The sequence below is a fragment of the Argiope bruennichi genome, chromosome 5 (genome assembly GCF_947563725.1).
Source record: "Argiope bruennichi chromosome 5, qqArgBrue1.1, whole genome shotgun sequence".
NCBI classification, from domain to species: domain Eukaryota; kingdom Metazoa; phylum Arthropoda; class Arachnida; order Araneae; family Araneidae; genus Argiope; species Argiope bruennichi.
In genome coordinates, this window is record NC_079155.1 from 119,174,997 (window position 1) to 119,198,745 (window position 23,749).

The following is a 23,749-nucleotide window of genomic DNA, read 5'->3' on the forward strand; positions in this document are numbered from 1 at the left end:
GTAATGTGAAACTGAATCCTCTGTTTCTTTTTTTTTTCACATTTTTAGTAAAAAAATTTTAATAATTAAGTTTTTATGCACTGCGAAAAATAATTTCTGTGGAGGAAAAAAATTGCAGAAGTAAGTAATTACATGTTAAGAATTGTTCAACTCTTAAAAACATTTCCTTGCTTCAGTTCAATAGATTTTCAAAGATGTGATTTTGTTTAGACTGCTTCCTTTTTAGAGAGAAGAAAATCTTTAATTTTCCAATTTTGCCCCATTTATTTTCCAGTTCATTAGAAATAGTAATACATGCATTTTGCAAAATACAAACATTTTCACTCCTCTAGCTTCAAAAAAAATTAATTTTTTACGGGATTTAATAGTAGAATAATATACAATTGGATTGTTCTTTATAGTTGAACACACAAATTTTCTGGATGTGTAAAAAGCCTTAATCACATTCTAATTCTAATGTCAAAATTTCTTCAGGTAAACACTGGTTTATGGAGGCAGTTTTGCAATAAAGAACTATCTACTGATTCGTAGACATAGTTTTTGTCATTTAAAATTGTATTAAGAATTTGATTTTCTTTAAAATAATAAAAAACCAATGAAACTAATGGCATAACAGACACTAAAAATTTTGTTAAGAGTAGGATTTTCTTGAGAAAATTAAAACAAAGAACTCAGTTACATAACAAACTTTCCAATGAAATGATTAAATTTGAATATATATATAGTAAAATAAATTCTTTCTGTATGAAAAATTTATTTCAGACTGAGTATTTTTTGGAAATGGTTTCTAATTGCATAATGGCATACAAATGATGATTCTAGTTTTCATAAATTCACAGAGATTACCAAAGAAAACATCACAGAGTCATGTCTTAAATGGAATTATCATTCACTCTAAAAACCAGTTCGGAGGATGCATATATAGGAGTATATACATGAGACATTTAATTAATACAGGGATTTAAAAAGATAAATATTTAATTTTTATTTCAATTATTACTAATTATGGCAAATAATACATTTTTTATTGCAGGACATAAAGCCCCCATCACTTGCCTCCATGTCACTTCATCTGGTCGTTGGTTGATTAGCGGCTCTGAAGATACCGATGTTCTCGTGTGGAACATAGATTCTGGCCAAATAAAACATCGTATGAGGTTATTATCAAGTCTGTATATTTTATCACAAATTCATTTTAACCCGTGCACTGCCACGACTCACACCTAATATTGGCACCATCTATCTAATTAGATAGCGCTTTCTTTGCTGTCTTTTAATTTAAATAGAGAAGAGGTTACCTAATTAGATAGCAGGTATGAATCACAAGTGAGTCACGTGGCAGTCCAGGTGTTAATCCTTGATTCAAATTCACGAAAGCTTTATCTTTTTTCACATATGAAGAAATTGCAAACAGCTTTGTATAATATTATATAATATAGTTCCAACCAAATGATGTCATGAAATAAAAAATAATTATCACAAAAATGTTTATAATATTTCACTGCTTTGAAACTAGGAATATGGAAAGCAACTTAGCTGTGTTTTTCCTCTTTTACAATTTATAAAGATCAACAAATATTCATTGGAACCATGTCCACGATTTTTTTTTCAGAATAATATGTCATGTTTTAATTATCAAATGTTATCTAGAGTTTTTTTTTTTTTTTTTTTTTTTTTTTTTTTTTTTTTTGCTCCTACTTATTATTTCAGTGCACATGTAATTAACTCTACTATGCCCAGCGTAGAGATAAGTGATTAATACAACGTGTTTAATTATAAATGTTCAAATTTTGAAAGAAATAGATAAGTATCTCTGAAATATTCAAGAAATCTTTAAAATAACCAATCACATTACAACTAATCAAACCAAACCTTTCAACAGCCAATCAAATTATTTCTTCCTTTATAAATAAGTATATCATTTGCTAATCGATTTGTATATAAAAACCCTGTAATGTTTAATACATTTGTATCCAATGTATAAAATTTAATAATTGTTTAAGAGAAACGATACGAGTAATAAAAATTGAATTTTATAAAATTCATATGCTTGCAAACAATAAGCCTTGTAGTTTCTTAATAATGGAATACAAAAAATCAATTTTGTATATTATTTAATAAAAACTAGGAAGTAAACTCAATTGTTCGCGAAACTGTTGTATCTACTTTCACGAGCAATTGAGGCTCTATGTGAATTTAAAAAAAAAATGGAAATTTTTTTTAATTTAAAAAAATATTAACTTTCCATTTAAAATTAAAATGTGTTAATATTTTGCCAACATTTATGCACTATAAATCAAATTTCATTACAAAAAAAATTTTAACGATAAAACTTTGAAATCCACTATAATGTAATCATTTATATAGCATGGATATGTTAAGCATGTATCAGAAGTTAGAGGAATTTGATTATATTACATTATAGCTGTATAAATATAATTTTTTTATATCTTAAAGTAATATATTCTCTTAACTTTGAAAAAAATATTTGAATTTATGTTAATAGCATCTGCTAAAAAAATTTATGATTCAGGTTAAAAATTCATGCTTTATTTCATTAACTTTTTAATAATTTCTTATATTTCAGGAATATTCAATATGTTATAATAGGTTCTTTTTCAATCCCCGATTTCACATACTCTCCTCTAAATTTTAAAATTACGAAGAAGAATAACAGAGCATATTTGTGATTATCTTTTTAATTAGTTTACTTTTCATTAGCATTTCATAACTCTGGCTCTTAAAATTTAGAATGACATCAATTTAATTATTGTTTTAATAGCCTCTGACCTTTACTATAAAAGCTTAATATTAGTTAATTCACTTTACGGTAAAAAGGAAATTCCGATTATAATTAATTTGTGACCGATAATTAAAACGAACTTAATTATGCTAAAAGTGTACGATGGATTTTATTATCATAAAACCAATATTGAACAAAAACGATTATTAATTATTAGATAGGTGTTTAGTACTTATTCTTACATGCAATCTCAAAAATGATTCACCTTTATATTATTTGCATACTCAATATCTGATTAAAAGTATCCAAACATTTTTTAGACTTTTAATCTAACCAGAAATGCTAGATGCATTGCTCTTTAACTTTGACTCTATAAAGAATATGCTTGAATTCGCATGTTTTGCAGCAGGGCCTACCTTAGGAGAAGCGGTGCCCAGTTGGAAAATTTTTCGATAGTATCTGGTCCCAGATTTCATGAAATTGTTAGAATTTTTATAATTTATTTACCTATGATTAGTGTGTATGTGTGTGTGTGTGTGCGTGCGTGTGCGTGTGAGAGAAAGAGAGAGAGAGTGAATAAAGGAAATATATGCAATGTATGATGCACAGAAAGCACATACATAAGTTTCCAAAGTTGTAAAATAGGAATACAATAATCTTCGAAAGCATATATATTTTTTTTAATAAAATCCTTGTTTACTTTTAGTAATCATATAACCAGTATCTTGTGTGTCACCTCCACCCATTCAGAATCGCACGTACTTAGTGGATCAGAAATTGGTGTCGTCATAGTAGCCAGTTTGGATACTGGTCAAGTAATACAACGTTTAGATAAACATAGGGGTCTTATTAGCTGCATTGCGGTCCATTGGGATGATGACGTATTCGTTACGGGTGCGTAATATTTCTCATTGCTGTTTATATGATTTTTACGTGATTTGATTAGAGCTCGCTTTCTTATTTTGTAATAATATTATAATATCAAAATTATTACAAAAGTATTAATAAGTATTTTGTTGAAATATTTTATTTGTGACATAAACTAAGCTTTGAAATAAATATTTCGTTGAAATATTTTATTTACGACAGGAACTGAGCTTTTAAACAAGTATTTTGTTGGAATATTTTATTTTTGACATAAACTAAGCTTAGAAATAAGTATTTTGTTGAATTATTTATTATAATATGTAGAAATAAGTTTTAAAATGATTATTTTATTGAAATATTTATGATGGTATATATAAACTATACTTTGAAACAGTTATTCAACCTACTTGTAACAGTATATTGAAACTATGAAAAATGCGATTGAAATATTGCCTTTCAATTTTTAAATAACATGAATAAATACAAAAATTTAATTTGTTGTTTATTCTTTGTATTTTTACTGTTTTTATAAAATGAATAAATTTCTATTACTACTACTTTTGTTTCAATTAGCCTTTATTTTAAATATTCGGGTAATAATTCATCGAGAAACATATCTTTAATATCTATTGTGTTTAATACAGTGTGGTTCACGAATTAATTGAACAAATTCATAACTAAATAATTTTCAAAATATAAATTTTTGATATTAATTATTATTACTAGCATTAAATCATATTATTTACATTTAAATGAAAATAATTATAGTTCAAAGAATTCGGAAGATATTTTATCTTCTGACATCTATTTAATATTTGCGTAACTAAAATAATTTTTGGGTGTCTTTTTAAGAAAATGAATGTATCGAATTAAATTTTGTCACAAAACAAATTCAAGTCTGAAAATTTGCTGGATACTGATATCAACTACTCGAGTCTTTATTTTTTATTAAGTTTACAAAGTTTTCCTAACGTTGTAAAAAAAATATATTGTTTTAAAGCATAATTAAAACAATCTGATATTTAACCATACATCAGTTTTCACTTGTCTAGCATAAGCTCAAATCATTCTTAATATTTCTTTATATGCAACACTTGTCAATAATTCCAGTTATTGTTATCAAAATTATAAATACATCATCTACCAAATTGCATGGAATATTTAAAAGATTCCTAATTAATCCGAGAAAGAGGGTTAAACAACATTTTTTACTTAAATAAAAGTATTCCGTAAGAGTTACCTTAAATACCCAAAAATCTAAGCATCGGTAAATTTCTTGATATTGTTTCAGGTTCGAGCGACAAAACTGTATGCGTCTGGAGCCTCGAAGACTTCACGCTCTACAACACCATAACCCTACCATCAGCTGTCTGCAAGATGGACATTAGCCGCGACAACAGTTTCCTGGTCATTGGATGCGATGACCAATCCCTGCACGTCCGATCGCTGACCACTGGCTCCGAAGCGCATGTCATCCAGAGCATTTCATCCGAACTGACAGCTGTTTGCTTCGGTCACGATAACTGCAGATGCGTGGTGGGGTGTGCTGACGGGAAGTGTTATGTGTTCGATATTCATTTCGCTTCATCTCTCATTGCAACTATCAGTGGACACACAGAAGCAATCTGTAGTGTGCAGGTAATGTCGACCACCCCCAGCAGAGAACTGTGTATAATTCTGAATAATTAATGTAATTGCAAATGCAAACGATTATTATTATTTATCGTAAATATTTATGCATTTATTGTAAATGCAAACGATTATTATTATTTATCGCAAATATTTATGCATTTATTGTAAATGCAAACGATTATTATTATTTATCGCAAATATATATGCATTTATTTACCTAGATGAATTTTACTGAGAATTTTCTTGTATCCGCAGATATTTTAGTTGCTTTAAATATATACAAAACATCATTGCGGGGGCTTGACTTTCGGTACAACGTTTTCTCAGAGGGAATATTCCAAATTTCAACACTCAATCTGAATGGTTTAGTGACATTTAAAGCTTTTTTACTTTCTCGTATACATAATATATACAAAGTATATATTAAGTACTTTATGTATATGTATGACACATATATATATATATATATATAATATGTATTTCATCATTATAATCGTCAAAAAATTCGAACACGAAATTTTGACGAATCTTTACAGTTTGAACCTCTCTGATTTCTAAAAACACATTTTTCGAAAATGTGTGTCTGCCTGTGACAACGATAACTCAAAAATAGCTTTCACCTAGATGGATAGAATTTGGTATACGGTCTTAATACAAATTTGTAAATTTCTATCCAATTTTGAGCAAAATCCACTCAGAGGAACTAAGTCTGCCCTGTTATTCGAATATAATTTAACACGATGACTACAAAATGAAAAGAGCTAGATAGATAAAATTTTATATACAGAATTAACATCTATAGTTTAGACACCTATCAAATTTTGAACCAAATTTAACAAAGGATTGACCGTCAGTTAACTTTACTTTCAGAAACTTGTAAACGCGATAGCTCAAAAACACAATATATCAAATTTGGTATTTGATTTTTGTGACTACAAGCGTAGTTTTCGGTCAAAGTTTTATTTCAATCCGTTGGGGAAAACTCGTCTAAAGTACAAATTCGATTTTTGGATATTATTAAGAGCATGCCAGGGATTTATCGCCTACTAACTCTCCAAGGATGACATAATAGACTCAGTAAAAATACTAATCATTAAATTCGTCAAAGGTTAATATTTCGTGGAAGAATTTTAATACGCACAAAGATTATAAAATAGCTTGACATGTTCATAGCATTCTGTAGCTGTTTAGTCGGGCTGATGTTGAAATTGGTTCTTGTGCTAAAGTAAGCAAATTAGTTCAAATGATGTCAGTCAGAGATTAAAAACCCCGCCTCTTATAATGATGCTCATTTACGCATTTATTTTTGAATGAAATTATAGTTATTATTGACATTATTATTATTGCGTTAAAATAATATTCTTCTTCACAGGTTCAACCCAATGACACCTTTCTCGTAACAGCAGGTGGCAATAAAGTTGTTGTCTGGAATTTCACGCTCCCGAAGAAAGAAAATATCCATAAGAAGCAGAAGGTGAAAAGGCTGGACAGCCATCGTGAGCCCATCATGTGTACGACGATATCGAAAGATGGTACCCTTGCAGTTTCCGGTAATCTATTTCGATTCTGCGGATTTATGAAAAACATATACTGACTTTTCGAAATATCCATTCATAGACAATTTTAAATTTACAAAACTCCTAACCAGAAGCTCAGTAAGAACTTGAAAAATTTGTAAATAATAATGATACGAAAGTGCAATTGGCCAGAATTTGATATTAGCTGCCTGGATGGAGCACACACACATCAATATACATATTTTCAGTATATGAACACTTTTATTCAAATTTCCGTTTTATAGAATCAGCTCAGTTTGATATATGTAGATCGTCATCAATAACATCCGTTCAACAACATTCGTCGTTCAACATTCAACCTTCGTAGATCATCGTTCAACATTCGTAGATCGTCGTTCAATATTCGTTATTTCTTCCTACTCATTGCATGATTTGCTTAATCAACCGAGTAGTCGTCTCTTATTCTGTCATTTATATAATTTTGAAACACATATTCTGATAGAGAGTTTTATCTGTGATATTTTTTATTGTAAAAAAAATAAACATTTCTCTTTTCCACAATGTGTTTAGTCCCAGACCTCATTAAAAGCTTTACTGAGTAGGGAAAAGTGCTTTAAAAAAATTGTAAGTTTTTATGAACTTTTTTCCTTACCTTCCACAATGTATATAGAAGAAGAGAATAAAATATGTAATAATAAATTTCAGGTGTGAGAATCTTTGAAACGTTGAAAAAATGACAAACGAATTTGAATTTAACGATGCGAATTTTGAAATTGCAAACTGATACTGTAAAATGAGATATATTTTTTAAAAGAAGAAAAAAACTTTAATACAGATTTCGTGCACAGGAAAGTTCCAGAATCTTGAGAGTTTTTTGTATTTACAATTTATTAAATCTTCTTTAAATTATAAAAAATTTCAAAGAACCGATTTCATTGCTTTATACATTGCATTCGAAATAAAATATAACGAAATAAATAATTTGCGGTAATCAGGAGCAGCGAGTAATAAAAATCGGCTTAGAAATAAAATATACACAGCTTTGCAAGCACGAATAGGAGAACATTTTTAAATTTTTTAACTAACTATATTTTCATCTTCCCAAAAGTTACTCTGAAATTGAAAAAGTTCCAGCTAGGAAATATTCTAATAAAGTGTATTAATTAACGGAAACAAATTTAATAACATATCAATTAATTAGCATCTTTGTTGACAATTAGGCAGTATAAAATATTATACCTTGAAAAAGACTCCATAAAAACTTCATTTTTAAGTTATGCTAAAACAATATTTATGTGACTTGTTTGATATAGTGTTCCTAAAAAAAGAAGCACTTGTTTAATGTTGATCAGTGCTGATTCATAATTCACAAATTCATAAAACTGTATTTTTTCAAAAGTATTAATTAAGCTTTAATCTTTGTAGGCTCTAAAGACAATCTCTTGAAAGTGTGGAACTTGACGACAGGAGAGGTCAATCAAACTCTCGATGGACATTCAGGTCCAATAACATGCGTGGCGTTTGCCCCGCATGGTTTATTTGTTGTCTCTGGATCGGAGGATACGACGTTGAGAGTATATGGTCTTACTCAAGGAGTTGTGGAGGCAGTTTTCAAAGTAGGTCTTTCAATACTTTTAGTACCCTTTACAGGAAATTTATCATCTTTTAATATTAATAATGCTTTTGATGATTTGTCACAAACGTTTTCTTGCAAAGGTCTGAGTTTAGCTCTACTAGATAAACCTTAAGTCATAAATTACGCAGTCCACGTTTAAAAATAATCATCATCACTGCCATTAATTTAACCACTTGAGGTTGAAAGACGTGCGTGCTATGCACGTCAACAGGCTTTTGTCAAAGAATCGCCAACAACTGCACACGTAAGCAGGCAATTGTCATAGAAGTAAAAATACGCGCTATCCATTGATTGAAATTGTTTGCCGAAATACAGTTTATGGGAGTCATAGGTCGAAAATTCCTTTATTTAGAAGATATAAATATTTTTTTCGGTTTCTATAAGTTATCGGATACTTTGTGTGTCTTCAATGCGAGTTACAGTGGATTGTTTTGGCGCACGCATCTGTGAATTTCTTGCCACCACATGAGATTAACATGATATCATGCAAGAATTTAAATTATTTAAAATGTTCGAATACTGGTGCATACTGGTTCGAATATTGTTTTTATAGTGATTCTTTGGCATCGGCAGTTCAAGAGTTCAAAAACCAATTACATCTAATATTCTTGCCTGGAATTAAACATATCTATTAGTTAAACCCGTAAAGGTCAAATGAATTATTAGCATCAGTCCACTCCGATGCACTCACATGAAGAGTTTAGAGCAGGGTGGTCAAAAGCTTCGATTTTGACACAAACGTGAGCTTATTTCAAAAATTCAGTATTGAAAAAAGCATAGATAATGATAAAGTCTCCTTCCTTACATTCGACGTCTCTTTTCTGCGAGCATCCGTCTTATTTTGTGGGATATCGTTTTGCAATAATTATTTTCAAATTTTCGTTTTGCAATAACTTATTTAAAAGTTCAAGGAACTGTCAGTAATGTTCGATTTAACATAGATATATTTCATTTCATAATTGAATATAACTTTGGGCAATAAAGTTTCGTAAACGGAAATAGTGTTTCTTTAAGTCACAAAAGTTTCTTTCAGGCAAATACCCGTTTCACTTCATTTCATTCTTTCTATAACAGTAGAATACTAATTGTGTGGGAGTTATTAATATCAGCTTTCAAAATATTCATTGCTATTATTGGTGGTGGAAAAGGACTATGCTAGTAATTATGTATAAATATTACAATTCTTTTTTTAATAAGGCAATATTGTAAGGAAATTCGTTTAAAAATTAGAATACAAATTTTAAAATAATTTTCAATTTATTATTATCACACACAGACTTGCAAAGATATCCGTTGTGAGCCGTTAATTTCAAAATCTGGCTTTAGAAAGTTAATGGCTAAGTAATATATTTATTATTGTTATATTCGTAGATCAATTAATGATCGTGATTTACGTCACTCAACTTACGTAAAAGGTTTCGAGTGTCAATTTTAAATGAGTATGTTAATTATACAGCCAATGAAACTGCAAGTTTAGGCTCGTCGGACTGCGGCCTTATATACGAAATATCTTAGCATTATAATGGAATTTTAACTAAATTAGTCTGAACATTCTAACATTTGTTGCTTTATTTCTATAAATAACTTTCAACTCTAACGCTGACATAAACAGTTAGTTACTTGCTACTGGCAATACTTTGATAAGATTAAATGTCAATATAAAAATAGTTAAATGTAATAAAATATTGTGAAACAATAGCCCTTAGATCCTTAATGTTTCCTTATGTTTGGATACAAACTTCACATATAAATTTGAAATGCTTCAAAGCTTGGCAATCATCCATATAATACAAATGATTTTTTAAAATATCAAGAGCTAAAAATATCGAGCCAATGTTGCTGAGAATTTTGTGTTATTAGGTATCAGAAGGATGCATTCTGCCGGTAACGAATCTTTGAAGTATGCATTCAAGTAAGATAAATCAAGTCTTATCAGCAAATTTAAATGATGAATACAAAATAACAGTGTAGTGCTGTTTGATCATTATGAAACGCGTTTTTTGCAATTTTTATTTCAATACTTTCTTAGGAACATCAGTCCAAAATCGTTAGCGTATGTGTGGCATCTGACAGCCGCCGTGTGCTGTCAGTTGATAATCAAGGTTACCACAGACTATGGACAGCTGACAATGGAAATCAAATATATGTCTGCTCGAAATCAACCGTCCTGGTGACTCTTCACAGCGATGTGGTATTTACAGTTTCAGGGAAGAATGATAACATGTAAGTAACTTTAGTAGTGCTGACTTTTTTTTTTTTTTGCTGTAATCAATTAGAGCTATAAGACGAATCGTTACGCCAAGATAAATAATACTGAATATGATCCTAATGTATTCAAAAGAATATGTGTTGCCGTGAAAGTTCGTAAGTGGAGAATGTCTATATTCTCCGGTGAATGAGACACATAACAAATAAGGTTAGTAAAAGTCGATGTCAGATCAAATAAGTGGTGGGAGATCAAATATTTTATTATATTCTAATTCTTTCAAACTGTAATTGGTATATGTCGATAAATACAAACAAGCTCTGTAGAGAGATGAAATGAGAAACTGGGAGGATACAGCAAGAGAGGCTAGCATAACATTTTAAATTATTTTCAATGAATAAGACTGTATATTGTCAGTAATATAATCTTTGTTTATTACTTTCTTTTCTCATTTGCTAGACGTGCTAGTTAATAATTTTTAATTTCTTCGCTTGATAGTACTGAAAGTAAGATGGGTTCATAGTCTCAATTAATTTGTCAGTTTGTTGCTAGGACAGTACAATGTTGACATATATTATGTGCAAATGTCGAATTCAGTAATATTGTTGGTAAACGTATCTAGTATAAAGCAAAATAAAGAGCATGTGTGGTATGTACTGCTTTTCTTGTTCAATAAAAAAAAACCGAGCAGGCCTTTATATTTTTATGAAAATTTCGACATTGCCCTTCCGCAAGGCATGTACTGGTTTTAAAAAATTCAAAAGTGATGGTTCCATAGTTTTAATTGAAATCGGAAGGTTTTTTTACTGTTGTTGTTGTACCATGAGCCTCTAAAATCAGTTGTAACACTGAATACCATTCGCTACCATCAACAACTCAAACTGAACCATTCTTTGATCGAAAAGCATCTAGATTGCGCTGCAAGACACTGAAAAGTGATTTTGCAGCAAAACAACGCCTCATCCAACACAGCTATAGACATCAGAGATACCGTTTTCGCTTATGGCTGGGAGCTCTTAACCCACTGTACTCTCATACTCACCAGACATGGTTTCTTCGGACTGTCTTATGCAACTTGCATCTATGTCTCATGCATTTTCCCAGCAATACTTCAACTTCAGAAGATGTCGCAAAAGGGCCATGCTAACTGGATCACCTCAAAATATGAACAATTTTTGTAGGAAGAGCTTATTGTTTTTCATACTATGAATAAAGTATTTGCCACCTTTCTTTTAAGGCTCAATTATTTTCTTTCAGAAATATTAAGAATTATTAACCGGCACACCTGATAGAATGTACTATTAAAATTCAACGATTGATTAAACTTTCTCTTATTTTGATGTGCAGGGTTATCCAAACTAAGCAGAAGGTGTTTAGACATCTCTATAGATTAAATTGATTGGCCCATTTCATCCACACATGCTCTCCTGAATATGCGGTTAAGTTTTCGAAGGAAGAAATCTAGAATATATTTCAGCCTGCAGAGAAGGAAATCGTGTTACGGAACAGGCAATTTGTATCCTTTACTTTTATTGAACGATTACATGAGGAATATCGTAGGATTTTTTTTCCACAAAACGTGGATTCTATTATGAAATTGGCTTTATCAGATCACGAGTTCCTAGATGAGCTGTTTTATCAACGAAACCACAATACTTCTATCGCACTTAAAGTACTTCGGCAGGTTGAAAGTTTAACTTTGGAAACTGACATTACCTTTTGAAGGGAAGTAACATTCGCCTTTAAATCCCGAAGAGGTTACAAACCAACTCACCTGCAGAAAGTAGAAGTTGCAAATGCAATAATGGAGCAAGGAGCCGTAAGTGCATATTGTAGTAGTAGTGTACATGCGATGTAAATTAGATATGCTATATACGACAGTGTGGCGATTTATGAGATATAACCCCAAAATTTTAAAAGTTTAGGATATTGCACAGTAAGTAATTACTTTCCAATGATAATGAGATGCTGAAAATATTAGTTTTGATGTTCATAGTTCGAATAACAGTGGATGATGAATAGCTTGTAGAAATTCAAGTGATCAATGTGAAAGTAATGAATTCTTACTCATCGAAACCTATAATAAAGTGGCGAGATGAAATGTAAATCATTTGCTAACATAAAAAAGCAGTTCTTGCATCATATTCACAGTGAGCTGTAAAGCCAGAAATACTGAACTGCTCAGAAAATTCCCAAAAATCGGTATCAGCGTCAAAGAATATTATATAATAAATTTCACGAACCAATAAGAAGGTGACTAGCTGTCAAAACAAGCAAGAATCACTCGCTCACTTTAAACCCTTCCTGCTGCTTATCTACAAAGGTAAAAAAGCACAATTATTCTTTCAAATTTGTCAATATGAATGGAGCTGGAATTAGAATTAGATAGCATTTAGATAATAAAATTCGATAGCATCTAAAAACAGAAATTGATTAATGAAGCACTGTTTCACTTGTTTCAGTTGAATGCAAGCCACTGCTGTGCATTATATATGATATATTATTTCCATTTTCATATTAGAATAATTTATTGAAACATTTATTTTCCAAAAAACGAAATTATACCAGCCATTTGTGGCAAGATGTTTAAAAATGGATACTCTAGAGTCACTATATACTTGTAATTCCACATTACTTTTGTAATTATTTTATTGTCTATTATTATTAATATAGTTCTTTACTTTTTAGACTTAAATTTTGGCCTCTAAAGGATGTGGATTTTGAGATTAGCGTAAGCCACAGCGATTCCATCCTGTGCTACCTAGTAAGTCATGACTGTGAGACGGTCATCACAGGATCGAATGATATGTCCTTGAAGGTCTGGGAGGTTGCAACAGGAAAACTCACTCAGGTAAAGGAAAGTTCTTGTAAATTATTTTCTGCGTTTTAATTTACAAATGTGAAGCGCAACTTTTATTTTCTAATGAATAGATATATGCCTTATGTACATTTTCATAATTCCTTCTGTATACATTTGCCATATTTTGGAATTAAAAATAATTTTCATCGTGAATCATTTTATCATGATAAAAATTCTAAATTAATCATTTAAAAGATTAAACATGCAATGAATTATTTTATTTTTGAATCCTTTTCATTTTCAATGAGATATTATTAGAGTTGGCTTCGCATGTAATGTAATATATAAATCTTGAAATTTACAAAATGTGTAATTCTCAGGAAAAATGATTCACCAGTTACAGAAAATAAATCTTTATCAAAGATAAAATTTGACTCACCTCATGTTTAATAAATTCGTAATGAATGAAAAAGAAACACATTTCCCATAAAGTACATATTCTATCCCAACCTTTTACAATATTGTTCAAGAAATATAATTTCTTTCACTTCTTTAGGATTTTAATATATATTTTGATGGCCGTGGTGGCCTGATAATAAAGTCTCGGTTTCGAGATCTGAGAGCTCTAAGTTAAAGATTCCATTCCGTCGAAGAACCGCCGTGTTAGAGGGTCTTTTGCACTCTAAATCTGTCATGATCAAATTTCCTCCCGCTGGTTCTATGCTGAAGTTTGGAGAGCGGCTGCCAGCACAGATGTCGTCCTCGTCATCTGACCGCGTCTCAAAATTACTAGGCCCGTTCCAAAATATCTCTAGTGTTGCTTTGAAACGGAACATTAATATGACTAAATTAATTCTAAAATATATATTTATTAAGAAGTAGTACTTGGTATCTAACAAAAAACTTACTTTACAATTCTCAAAATCAATATGACTACAATGTAAAAGAAATTAAAAACTTTAATAAGAAATGTTAAGTACAAAATAAATAACTATCTATTGAAGATTTTTAAAAAATTGTTGTTAAAAAAATTCCACTTGTATTAATAATATCATTTACATTGGCCATTAAAATTATTAAGAAAAAAGTTTTTAGAGTAAAATTTCTTTACTATTAACTAAATAATTTTTTTAAATTATTATTTCCGGAAAATGAAGTTGCGATAAAATTTGTCTGACAGATATATTGTCATGAATATTTTTCCAGCCCATAAAAATGTTACATATGAAAAAACTGTAAACCTTTATCTACTGAAATAAGCAATAAAGTAAAATAAATGGAAAAAGTGGACATATTAGTTTATTTTTCTTTAATTGTCAAATTTTTCTAAAGAAAACTATTCTTAATATTTTACCCTCAGGTGCTTGCCGGCCATGAAGGTTCAGTTACATGCGTTGCTGGTGCGCCCTTGAGTCCTTCCCTAGTTGTTTCGGGGTCCTCCGATTGCACTTTAATACTCTGGGACATGCTGACAGGTACAGATAATCTGACCTTCAGAGGTCACACGGATACCGTCAAGTGTGCCTCACTTACACCAGATGGGTCTACTCTTTTGTCAGGTAATATTTTGAGTAAGGTAGTTTTTTTGTCCGGTAATATTGTGAGAAGAGATGGAACAATTACAAACTTTTTCATTAGAATTCATATAGTATTTTCAGACGATTTTTTTTCTCGCATTCGAAGTACTCATTTCGATGCAATAATGTTGCTTTGGATTTGACTTATACCAAATCCAAAAACTCTCTTCTTTAAAAGCATTAAATGAAAATTTTATTTTGCTTCTATTTTTGAAAAAAAAAAATTAAAAATTAAAGCGCTCCTTTTTTCATTGCCCTGTCTAATTTTCCTAAGAATAATTTTTTAAAACATATTTTATGGAATATTTTTTTATTATTTCACACAAATATTTTAACGGATTTAAGCGCACTTTGCCATTTGGTATCCTATCCGAACCATAACAAGAAATTGATTATCTATGGCCCCTTTAAAAAAAACATTAAAATAATTAAGAAAAGTGGAAAAATCCGGATGTTCATTTATTGATGCCTTAAAAGTACCTTTATCTTTTTTAAACAGAATTTTATAAATTAGTTTCCACCACTCCTGACTTCATGCATAATTAAATTCAACGTTCACTATTAGGGAATTATTCCATTTTCTTCCATGTATTTATTTTGAAAGAAATACAACAATAGTACTTAAAATATTATAAAATATATCTAATTCCTTTACATCTTATTTAACATTTTCTATATAAAATTAGTGACAATGGTCTCGCCGAAACTTTCGCGTGTATTCTCTAATAAAGGTCTGATCTCCTTTCTACCTTCACAAAAAACTGTGAACTTTGGGTAAGGGAATTTTTCAGGGTCTCACGCATGAGAATTTGTGTTTCATAAAATAACAAAGAAAATCAAATACCCATTTTGAACGCTGTTTTATCGGCAGAATTTTAACCAAAATTTGAACACATAATTATAATTTTGAAAACAAGATCATGAATAAAATTTCATTCATTTAAGTCATTTTGGTTTCTTCATTAATTTTTTTTTTTTATATCAATGCGAAAAGTACAAAAGAAAGTCAACCCTTTAGATAGATTTTATTTAAAATATGATAAAATTCTCCATTTTGAATGATATAACTGTGTACAAAGTTTCATTTATATGAATCATTGCATTTTTGAGTTGTTATATTTGTATGTTTACCTAAGTATCGCCCAGCAAACAATCAACTTATTACGAATTTAGGTATTTTTCCATTAGTTGGGCGCAAGCGAAAAATCGCCAAATTATGTGGAATTCCGCTAAATTTCTTTCGCCAAATTCGCGTTTGGTTCATAATTGGCGACATTTGCGCCCATCTAACAGAAAAGTACCAGAATTGAGTTAAAAATGTCATACAGATATACAATTTAATTGTTAAATATGAGAATGAACTTTTGTTCATTTAGCTCTTTACCTTTCGTAGTTATCGTGTTCACTTGTTGTTCAGACAATCAGACGGACAGACTTGTTGAAAATACATTCCGCTTGAAATTTGATAGGAAAACTTGATGCAACCATCACAAATCCAATTCATCCATCTAACTTAAAGCAATTTTGTGTCATCGTATTCACAGACAAACAAACTGAGAGACAGACAAAAGTATAAACAGAATAATTCTGAAAATGCGTTTTTCTGACTCGGAGAGATCAAAAACGGAGATTCGTCAAAGTCTTGTCTTCAAATTTTTGATGATTGCAATTATTTTCATTGTATACTTCACATGTTAGAAAATTAAAATGTCTAATTGTTATGGAATCTCGAATAGCCACGGAAGTAACGTATACTTATAATAAAGTGACTATGCTGAGTTTATTGAGACAGGTTACAGCGCCCCTTATGGCGAAATAAAAAAGTTACCAAAAAAACAAAGAGATTATCCAAAAAGTCTATACCGTACTGGCTATTGCATAGGAAAAGTTTCATGCAATTATCTGTAAAATTGAAGGAGATATTGTCGATTGTTAATATTATGAACTTTTTATGATTTCAAACAGGTTTCGCCCTAAATTGAAAAATGTATTCTTCGATATTAACACACTTTTTTCCGAGTTAAGTAATGGCGAAGTGAAATTTAGGCAAAGAATAATAAAAATAATAAAGCAAAAATAATGAAAAAAAAAAGTGGTGGTGGTGGGGTGATTTGAGGATTTATGCGACTTTGAAAACTTTTATGTTAGCATAGCTCTTTCCCTCTTTAAAAGAATAATGAATTTTTTGGGGTTTTGTTTCTTTGAGTGACTACATTTCGAATGTTAATCTTTCTGAACTTCTCTAAAGGCTCTTCCGATAACACGATACAATTGTGGAACATCCACACTGGAGAACGTATTAGCATGCTGGATTTGCACGCTCAGCTGATATCTTTAACCTGCAGCTTTAATCTGAATCATATTGTTGTCCAACTCGCCAAGAGTTCTTCTGTGCCGATCCTCCGACTTCAGAACAATCCGGCAAAAGGCATAACTTTAGACATGTTACCAGGCCATCAGGAAGACTCAAAAAATTCAGGTAAGATTTAAATGAAAATAACAATGATCATAAAAGTATTACTTAAGATGTTAGACCGACACTTCAGTTTGGTATGTTGACAGCTTTCATTTAACGGACTAATGGCGAAAATTTTAAATTCAAATTATTAAATAATATTAAAGACTCGTAGAAAAGAATTTGCCTTCTACTATAGAACGGAACATTCTCGAACAAAGTTCCTATTAGCACAAAATACCGAATAATATTGTTACAATAACTTCGTGATATTAGCCGGCATTCAGAATATTGAACAAGATCGTGGGGATATCGTACAATATTTGTGCTAATAGGGATATAATATTATATCCAAGAGTGTCTGTTAATATTTTGAAGAAAGATTTTTATATTAAAGAAAAAATTCACATTTCGGCTTCTCTAATCTTAATCTTCATAAATAAGAGCAATTTATATTTATATGAAGTACAGAAGATGAAACAACTTAAGTTATTGGATTTATTAAATAAAACATATGTGTTTCTTAACCAGTGAATAATCTAATTGGAAATAAAATAAAGTAAGGAATGAATGGAAAAAACAAAGATAAATTAAAAAGAAACTAATCAACAACACAATAAAAATATCGTTCTTGAAAATATGGAAACGTACAAAAATTTATTTTGAGATAAATTAGAATTCTTTTTTAAAATATTGAAAGTACTACAAAAGCCATTAAAAAACTTACATATGCCATGATTAAAGTAATATGAAAAAGTTGATTACTATTAAAAGGTGATTAACTGCTAAGATAATTCATAAGGACAAAAGGTTACACACAAATTTTGAAAAGTCATTCATGTGTTGACAAATACTGACTTCCTATTGATCTATTCTTTTATTATTTATTATCTTTTCTTAATACAATAGTGTATTTAATGCGAATGTTTCCCTGAAAATATTGAAGAAATAAACATGCAACAAATATTAATTGGTGTGAAATTGAAATTATGTGTAAGTATAATTTTAACATGTACATTTTAAAGCGAACTGAAACTTTTCTGTCTTTTAGGACCATCAGGTGTGCTTCCCAAGAGAGTAATGCTAAAAGGAAATCTAAAGCGAGAACAATCATTCGATTCACTCTATTGGGAACTGAAAGCGAGTTCACCGCGACATGATTTCCTATCTAACTTGGATGACCTGAAACGTCAGCCACTGTCACTCTCTACAGCTGGAAGCGTGTGGGATGGAACAAAAGCACGACTAACAGGTGGCATTCTCCGACCCTCTGATCCGTTGAGTATGCAACCCAAAGCCAAGCTTGCCAAACATAAACTGCTCAAGAAACAACAAAGTATGTTCGCGTTTTTTCCTGACCACAACCAGCCGACCCAAAACATGGCCAGAGACCTAGAAACAAGGAAAGCAGATCTTCTGGCAAAAATACAGTCTGCAAATCGCCAACTGTTAGATTCGCCAGCAGAAAATCCCGGCGAGGCTGATGGAGATCAGGAACAAAAAGGTGCAGATGTGACTGATTCGACAGTGTGCGCCATTGCATAAATGTGATGGAAGTCAATGGTTCCTCTTCCTCTTGCATTTCAAAGAAACTCTTTTTCTGATGAAAAAAAGAATTTCACGAACAAGTGTGTTCGTGAGTTCACCAGTTGCTGCTTCAATTAAGCATATAGGAACACGAATTATTAAACTCGATGAGTGTGTCAAATCAAAGCTAGTCATGTTTATGTGTTCGTAGGTATGTGCTGAACCACGTATTTAAGGTATGTATGGATGAATTGTACTAATGATAGTAGTAACATTTGAAGGAAGATAATATAGTTAGGCATGTATATTATAGAGTCTAAATGTTCCATTATGTTTGAATCCATTATGTTTGAACGGAATTCCATTATGTTTGAACGGAAAAAAAATCATTAATTTCGAATAATGTAAAGACAAGGGTTCAAAAGCGGCAATCTGACGCAACAAAAATGCCATGGGATCTTTTCTATCCTCAGAGGGGATCATATGATTAAGTAACGAGTAAAACGAGTCAGCAGAAAAGTAAGAGTATGAAACTACAGTAATATTTCATTTATTCTCTGAGGAGGGAAATTAGAAAACAAGAAAAATTAGTCAGCTAAAAGAGAGTGGGTACATCGTGGAACAACCTCAATAAATTAATTTTAATAATTTTACTATAATGATATTAACAAAGTTATGAAGAAAATAATACTGAAAGAAAAAGTTTTAGATCATTGCCGTCCTGTCTCATGGTAAATCGTATTTTTATGTCTGTATCAATCAATGTGCAAATAATATGAAAAAATTCACTGACATATAGACATGCCAGGCTGTGGCAGACGTTCCGTTTGAATCAGAATTGAACTAGTAGTAAGCATTGATTTTATAAATTCTTCAAATCTCCATGGTATAGGACACAGTTGCTCCTTTTCTTTTTCCTTTGATTCATGACATTTCTTTTTCACTCATTCAATTTAATGTTTGTAGATTGAAGTTAATTTCTCTGCCCTTGGGATCGTAATAGGATCTCAACTTCAATCTTCATGCAGAAACTCCTATTCTGAATTCTTGTCCCCAGTATATAAAAAAAATTATTTGCATTTTGACTTATTATTAATAATAATATTATTTAATTATTTGCATTAAACATTCGATGACCTACTGTTAATTTTCAAAAATTACAAAGCCGGATTTCTACGCAAGTTTGAAAACCCAGAACTTTTGAGATTTTTTGGTGTATTTTTCAAAAAAAAAAAAATTGATTGTACTTAATTATAAAGACTGTACACATGGGTTTATTACAATAAAAATCAGGTATAGTTTTAATGAATTAAGTAATCCTTAACTAATATATTTTAATATTGAGTTTTATAATATGCTATATATTTTAGGATTATAAAATAATGCTTTATAATTTAGAAAATATCTGAACTTATAATCAATTACCATTTAGATTGTGTTAAAAATGCAAAAAATTGTCAATCTTTTGCTATTTTCTGATGAAATTACTTCTAAATTTTAACTGTGCATACATACATACTTATATATTAAAATCACAGATCTTGAAATTGATTCACAATAATTGTTTTGCCATTTTAATTATCAAAATTTGCAACTTAAAATCGCTTATGCAGAAAATAAATGAAAAAGCTAAAACAAAATCTAGTTTTGGTAGTTAGAGGGGGCATTACCTAAAACCTCTAAAAAACTCAATTCGGCACTGAAAATCAAGTGGATTTTTCATCATTTGATTATAAAACCTTTGCTTTTACATTATGAGATAAACAGCTTATAAAAAAAGTTTATAAAAATTATATTTTAAATTCCAAACTATAATTAATCTAGAACATTTCTATATTCATTAGGGTTTCTGTGAACGCATTAAATAAGAGCTTAAAAACTTTCGCCTTTATTTGAATGCATATTCGCGTTTATTATGAGATTAAATTAACGTATTCCTTTTATTGAAATTTACCAGTCGCCTTTGTCGAACAATTTGTTCGCCCAGATTATTGACTTTTGTAGGCTATAAAGTGATTAATATGGAATGCATCAAATTTCACTTTGTTATTTGATGCGACTGAAAAGCAAGATTTTAATTAAATAACATCTTACTACAGTTGGTGAAAATTAAATAATGCATATGCAACAAAATAAAAATGAAAATCCTTCTTCAGAGTCAATGTCCAAAGACAGATTTTTTTTTTTTTTTTTTTTTTTTAATCACGTGAGAACTTGATGTTGTTTTGGTTTGAGGTTTTTGAAGCCTCAAAATGCGTAGGCAACAAATTGGCGATTTATCGCTTTTGAGGCATCAATTTTTCGCTTTTAGTTTATTAGAAAATAATGCAGAAGGTTGTCACATTTCGCGATTTATCGCCAACTAAAGTTACAACTTGGTTTCCAAATTATTTAATATTAACATTGGCAAAAGCACTCGATTGAATGTTCTGATGGATGCGTTTGAATTTAAAACATTAAAAAGAGACTGCATACCAAATTATATAGAAATAAAACTGATATCATTAAAAAGTTTATTTTTTTTATTATTATTATTTTTTTATTTTAAGATAATACATAAACCATTTTTGCGAGATAATAGCTTTGGAAATTATGAATATTATAAACAAGTATTAGCGATTTTTCATCTAACGGCATATAAGCCTATTTCAACGTTTGATCAAACTGTGAGACGCATATTTCTATAATTTTGATTACTTTTGCATCTTTTTCCATCTGATGGAAAGAAATTTTTAAGGATATATGGCGAGGTGGTAAAACAGTCGATTCCTCTTCGGAGAACTTCTAAGAATATTTTGTAACTCCATTAAATATCTAAATGAAACTTGAATTAAATGCAGCATTTGTTTACATTTAATAGTTGCCATTTGACAATAAGTAATAAGAACGATTTCTATGCCAAGCACGTTATATATATATATATATATATATATATATATATATATATATATATATATATATATATATATATATATATATATATATATAGAGAGAGAGAGAGAGAGAGAGAGAGAGAGATTTTGTTTGCTTCACTTTACATTAGCTCAAGTTGTTGAACTTGGAAGATTCTACAGTTTCAACTTATTATCAAATATCTTTATGAATCAAGTCTTTGCAGAGAGAAATTAACTATAAAAAATTGGCAATGATATTTAAAACGTTAGCATATCGTACACTCTTTGAATTCTTAATATAAACATTAGTCATAAATTTCCTAATTATATCATATTTCTTTCAACTATTTGTGATAAATTTTTTGGGTCTACGAAAATAAGCATACCAGAATCACTTTGCATAGAAAGATTAGTTTAGGTGAGAATGCTTCAATGGCAACGTCCATCTATGATGAGAATTTTCAGTCATAACATTAAACTTCCAAGCGTATGAACCGGCTTTTTCTGTTCGTAACATAATTTTCAAAGGCGTGCATAGATTTTTTTAAACTACGAGAAACGATTATTTCTTCTAGACTATGTTGGGATGAAATTCAGCTTTTTTCCAACTAATCAATAAGCATGAGACATGACGGATTGTTTATAAAAAGTGGATAATATGATCCACATATAAAAGAAAATAGCAAAAATTAAATGAGTTCAGTAATACAGAATGTTGGTATTTGGGTATCCTGTTGATGGAAAAGGACAAGAGTAGCAAAAAAACTATTCTGGACAATTTTAATATGTTTGCTACTCCAATTGAAGCCTGATTTAAAACAACTATTTTATAAGGTTATTTAATTAGTTATTTTGATGTCTCTTAATTTAATTTGGGAAGGGAAAATTTAATTAGAGAGTAAATGAGAATTACATGTGATTCACATGGCAACAAACAGGTTAAAACCTCTGTTATAGAAAATAGCATTATTTTTTAATATTACATTTTTCATTCAGTTTGAAGAGTCAAAATTGTTTTCTAAATAATTAAAATTTTCCTTCAAGAGGCTATAGTTACTTGTATTTCTTCATTAAGACTCTATATAATCTACATGTCTTACTTCTTGACCAAGAGACTCAACGTCAGTGGAACAACCAGAAATTGGAGAGATGTGGAAATTTTGAACATTTTAGAAATGTAAAATTGTTACAGACAGTTTTAAAAACCTTTAGTGTTGTTGATAATGTTTTAGAATGTTTCTAAGAAATGTCTGGTAATGCCACTGCTCTGTGAGATTATCTATGCACATTCTTATACTTTGACGTTGAAATATATGTTGTGTTGGTAGCAATAAGATTTTTATAGAATAGGGCATTTTTAACACTTTTCATTTTTCTTCACATTTTAGGAACTAACAGAGTAGCACTCTGTTCCTTTTAATAATTCAAGATTACAGAAAAAAATAAAAAAAATAAAAACATTGATACATTTAAAAATTATAGAGCGGACTTAGAACTACGAAACAAAGCTTATGCTAAATAAAATAATATGAGCTTTAACAGAACAAAATAATTTGCATTTTTAAATTTCACTAATACTGCAACTTTGCAAAGATTTTAATACAAAATTATTCTAATTGCATCTCACATTCGAAATAATCTGATAATTTGTAATAGGAGATCCTCAAAACAATTTTTAATTAGATCAGATATAATTTGATCATTTTAAAGAAAATCCTTTAATTAATAATAGGGACCAAATTTTGAAAACAAATGAAGTTCCCTTTTGCACTGCAAACATAAAAAATACCGGTTAAAGCAATATGCAAAATAATTATTTGATTAAATTTAAAAGAAAAAGAGTCATAAAACTCACTACAATGTCTTTCAACAAAATTTATACTGTAGATAGCTCC

The 23,749-nt window shown here is 30.0% G+C and overlaps 1 protein-coding gene across 1 annotated transcript in view; it reads left to right on the plus strand.

Moving 5' to 3' along the window:
* The window catches only part of LOC129968582 (protein qui-1-like), a 239,599-nt gene extending 217,744 nt beyond the window's left edge, over window positions 1-21,855 (plus strand). The window contains exons 18-27 of the mRNA XM_056082613.1: window positions 1,034-1,157; window positions 3,450-3,637; window positions 4,902-5,248; window positions 6,615-6,792; window positions 8,185-8,375; window positions 10,425-10,618; window positions 13,290-13,452; window positions 14,762-14,960; window positions 17,227-17,457; window positions 18,485-21,855. Coding sequence (XP_055938588.1) covers window positions 1,034-1,157; window positions 3,450-3,637; window positions 4,902-5,248; window positions 6,615-6,792; window positions 8,185-8,375; window positions 10,425-10,618; window positions 13,290-13,452; window positions 14,762-14,960; window positions 17,227-17,457; window positions 18,485-18,978 — 2,309 coding nt within the window. The 3' untranslated portion in view covers window positions 18,979-21,855. The remainder of the gene's footprint in view (window positions 1-1,033; window positions 1,158-3,449; window positions 3,638-4,901; window positions 5,249-6,614; window positions 6,793-8,184; window positions 8,376-10,424; window positions 10,619-13,289; window positions 13,453-14,761; window positions 14,961-17,226; window positions 17,458-18,484) is intronic.
* Window positions 21,856-23,749: the final 1,894 nt, after the last annotated feature.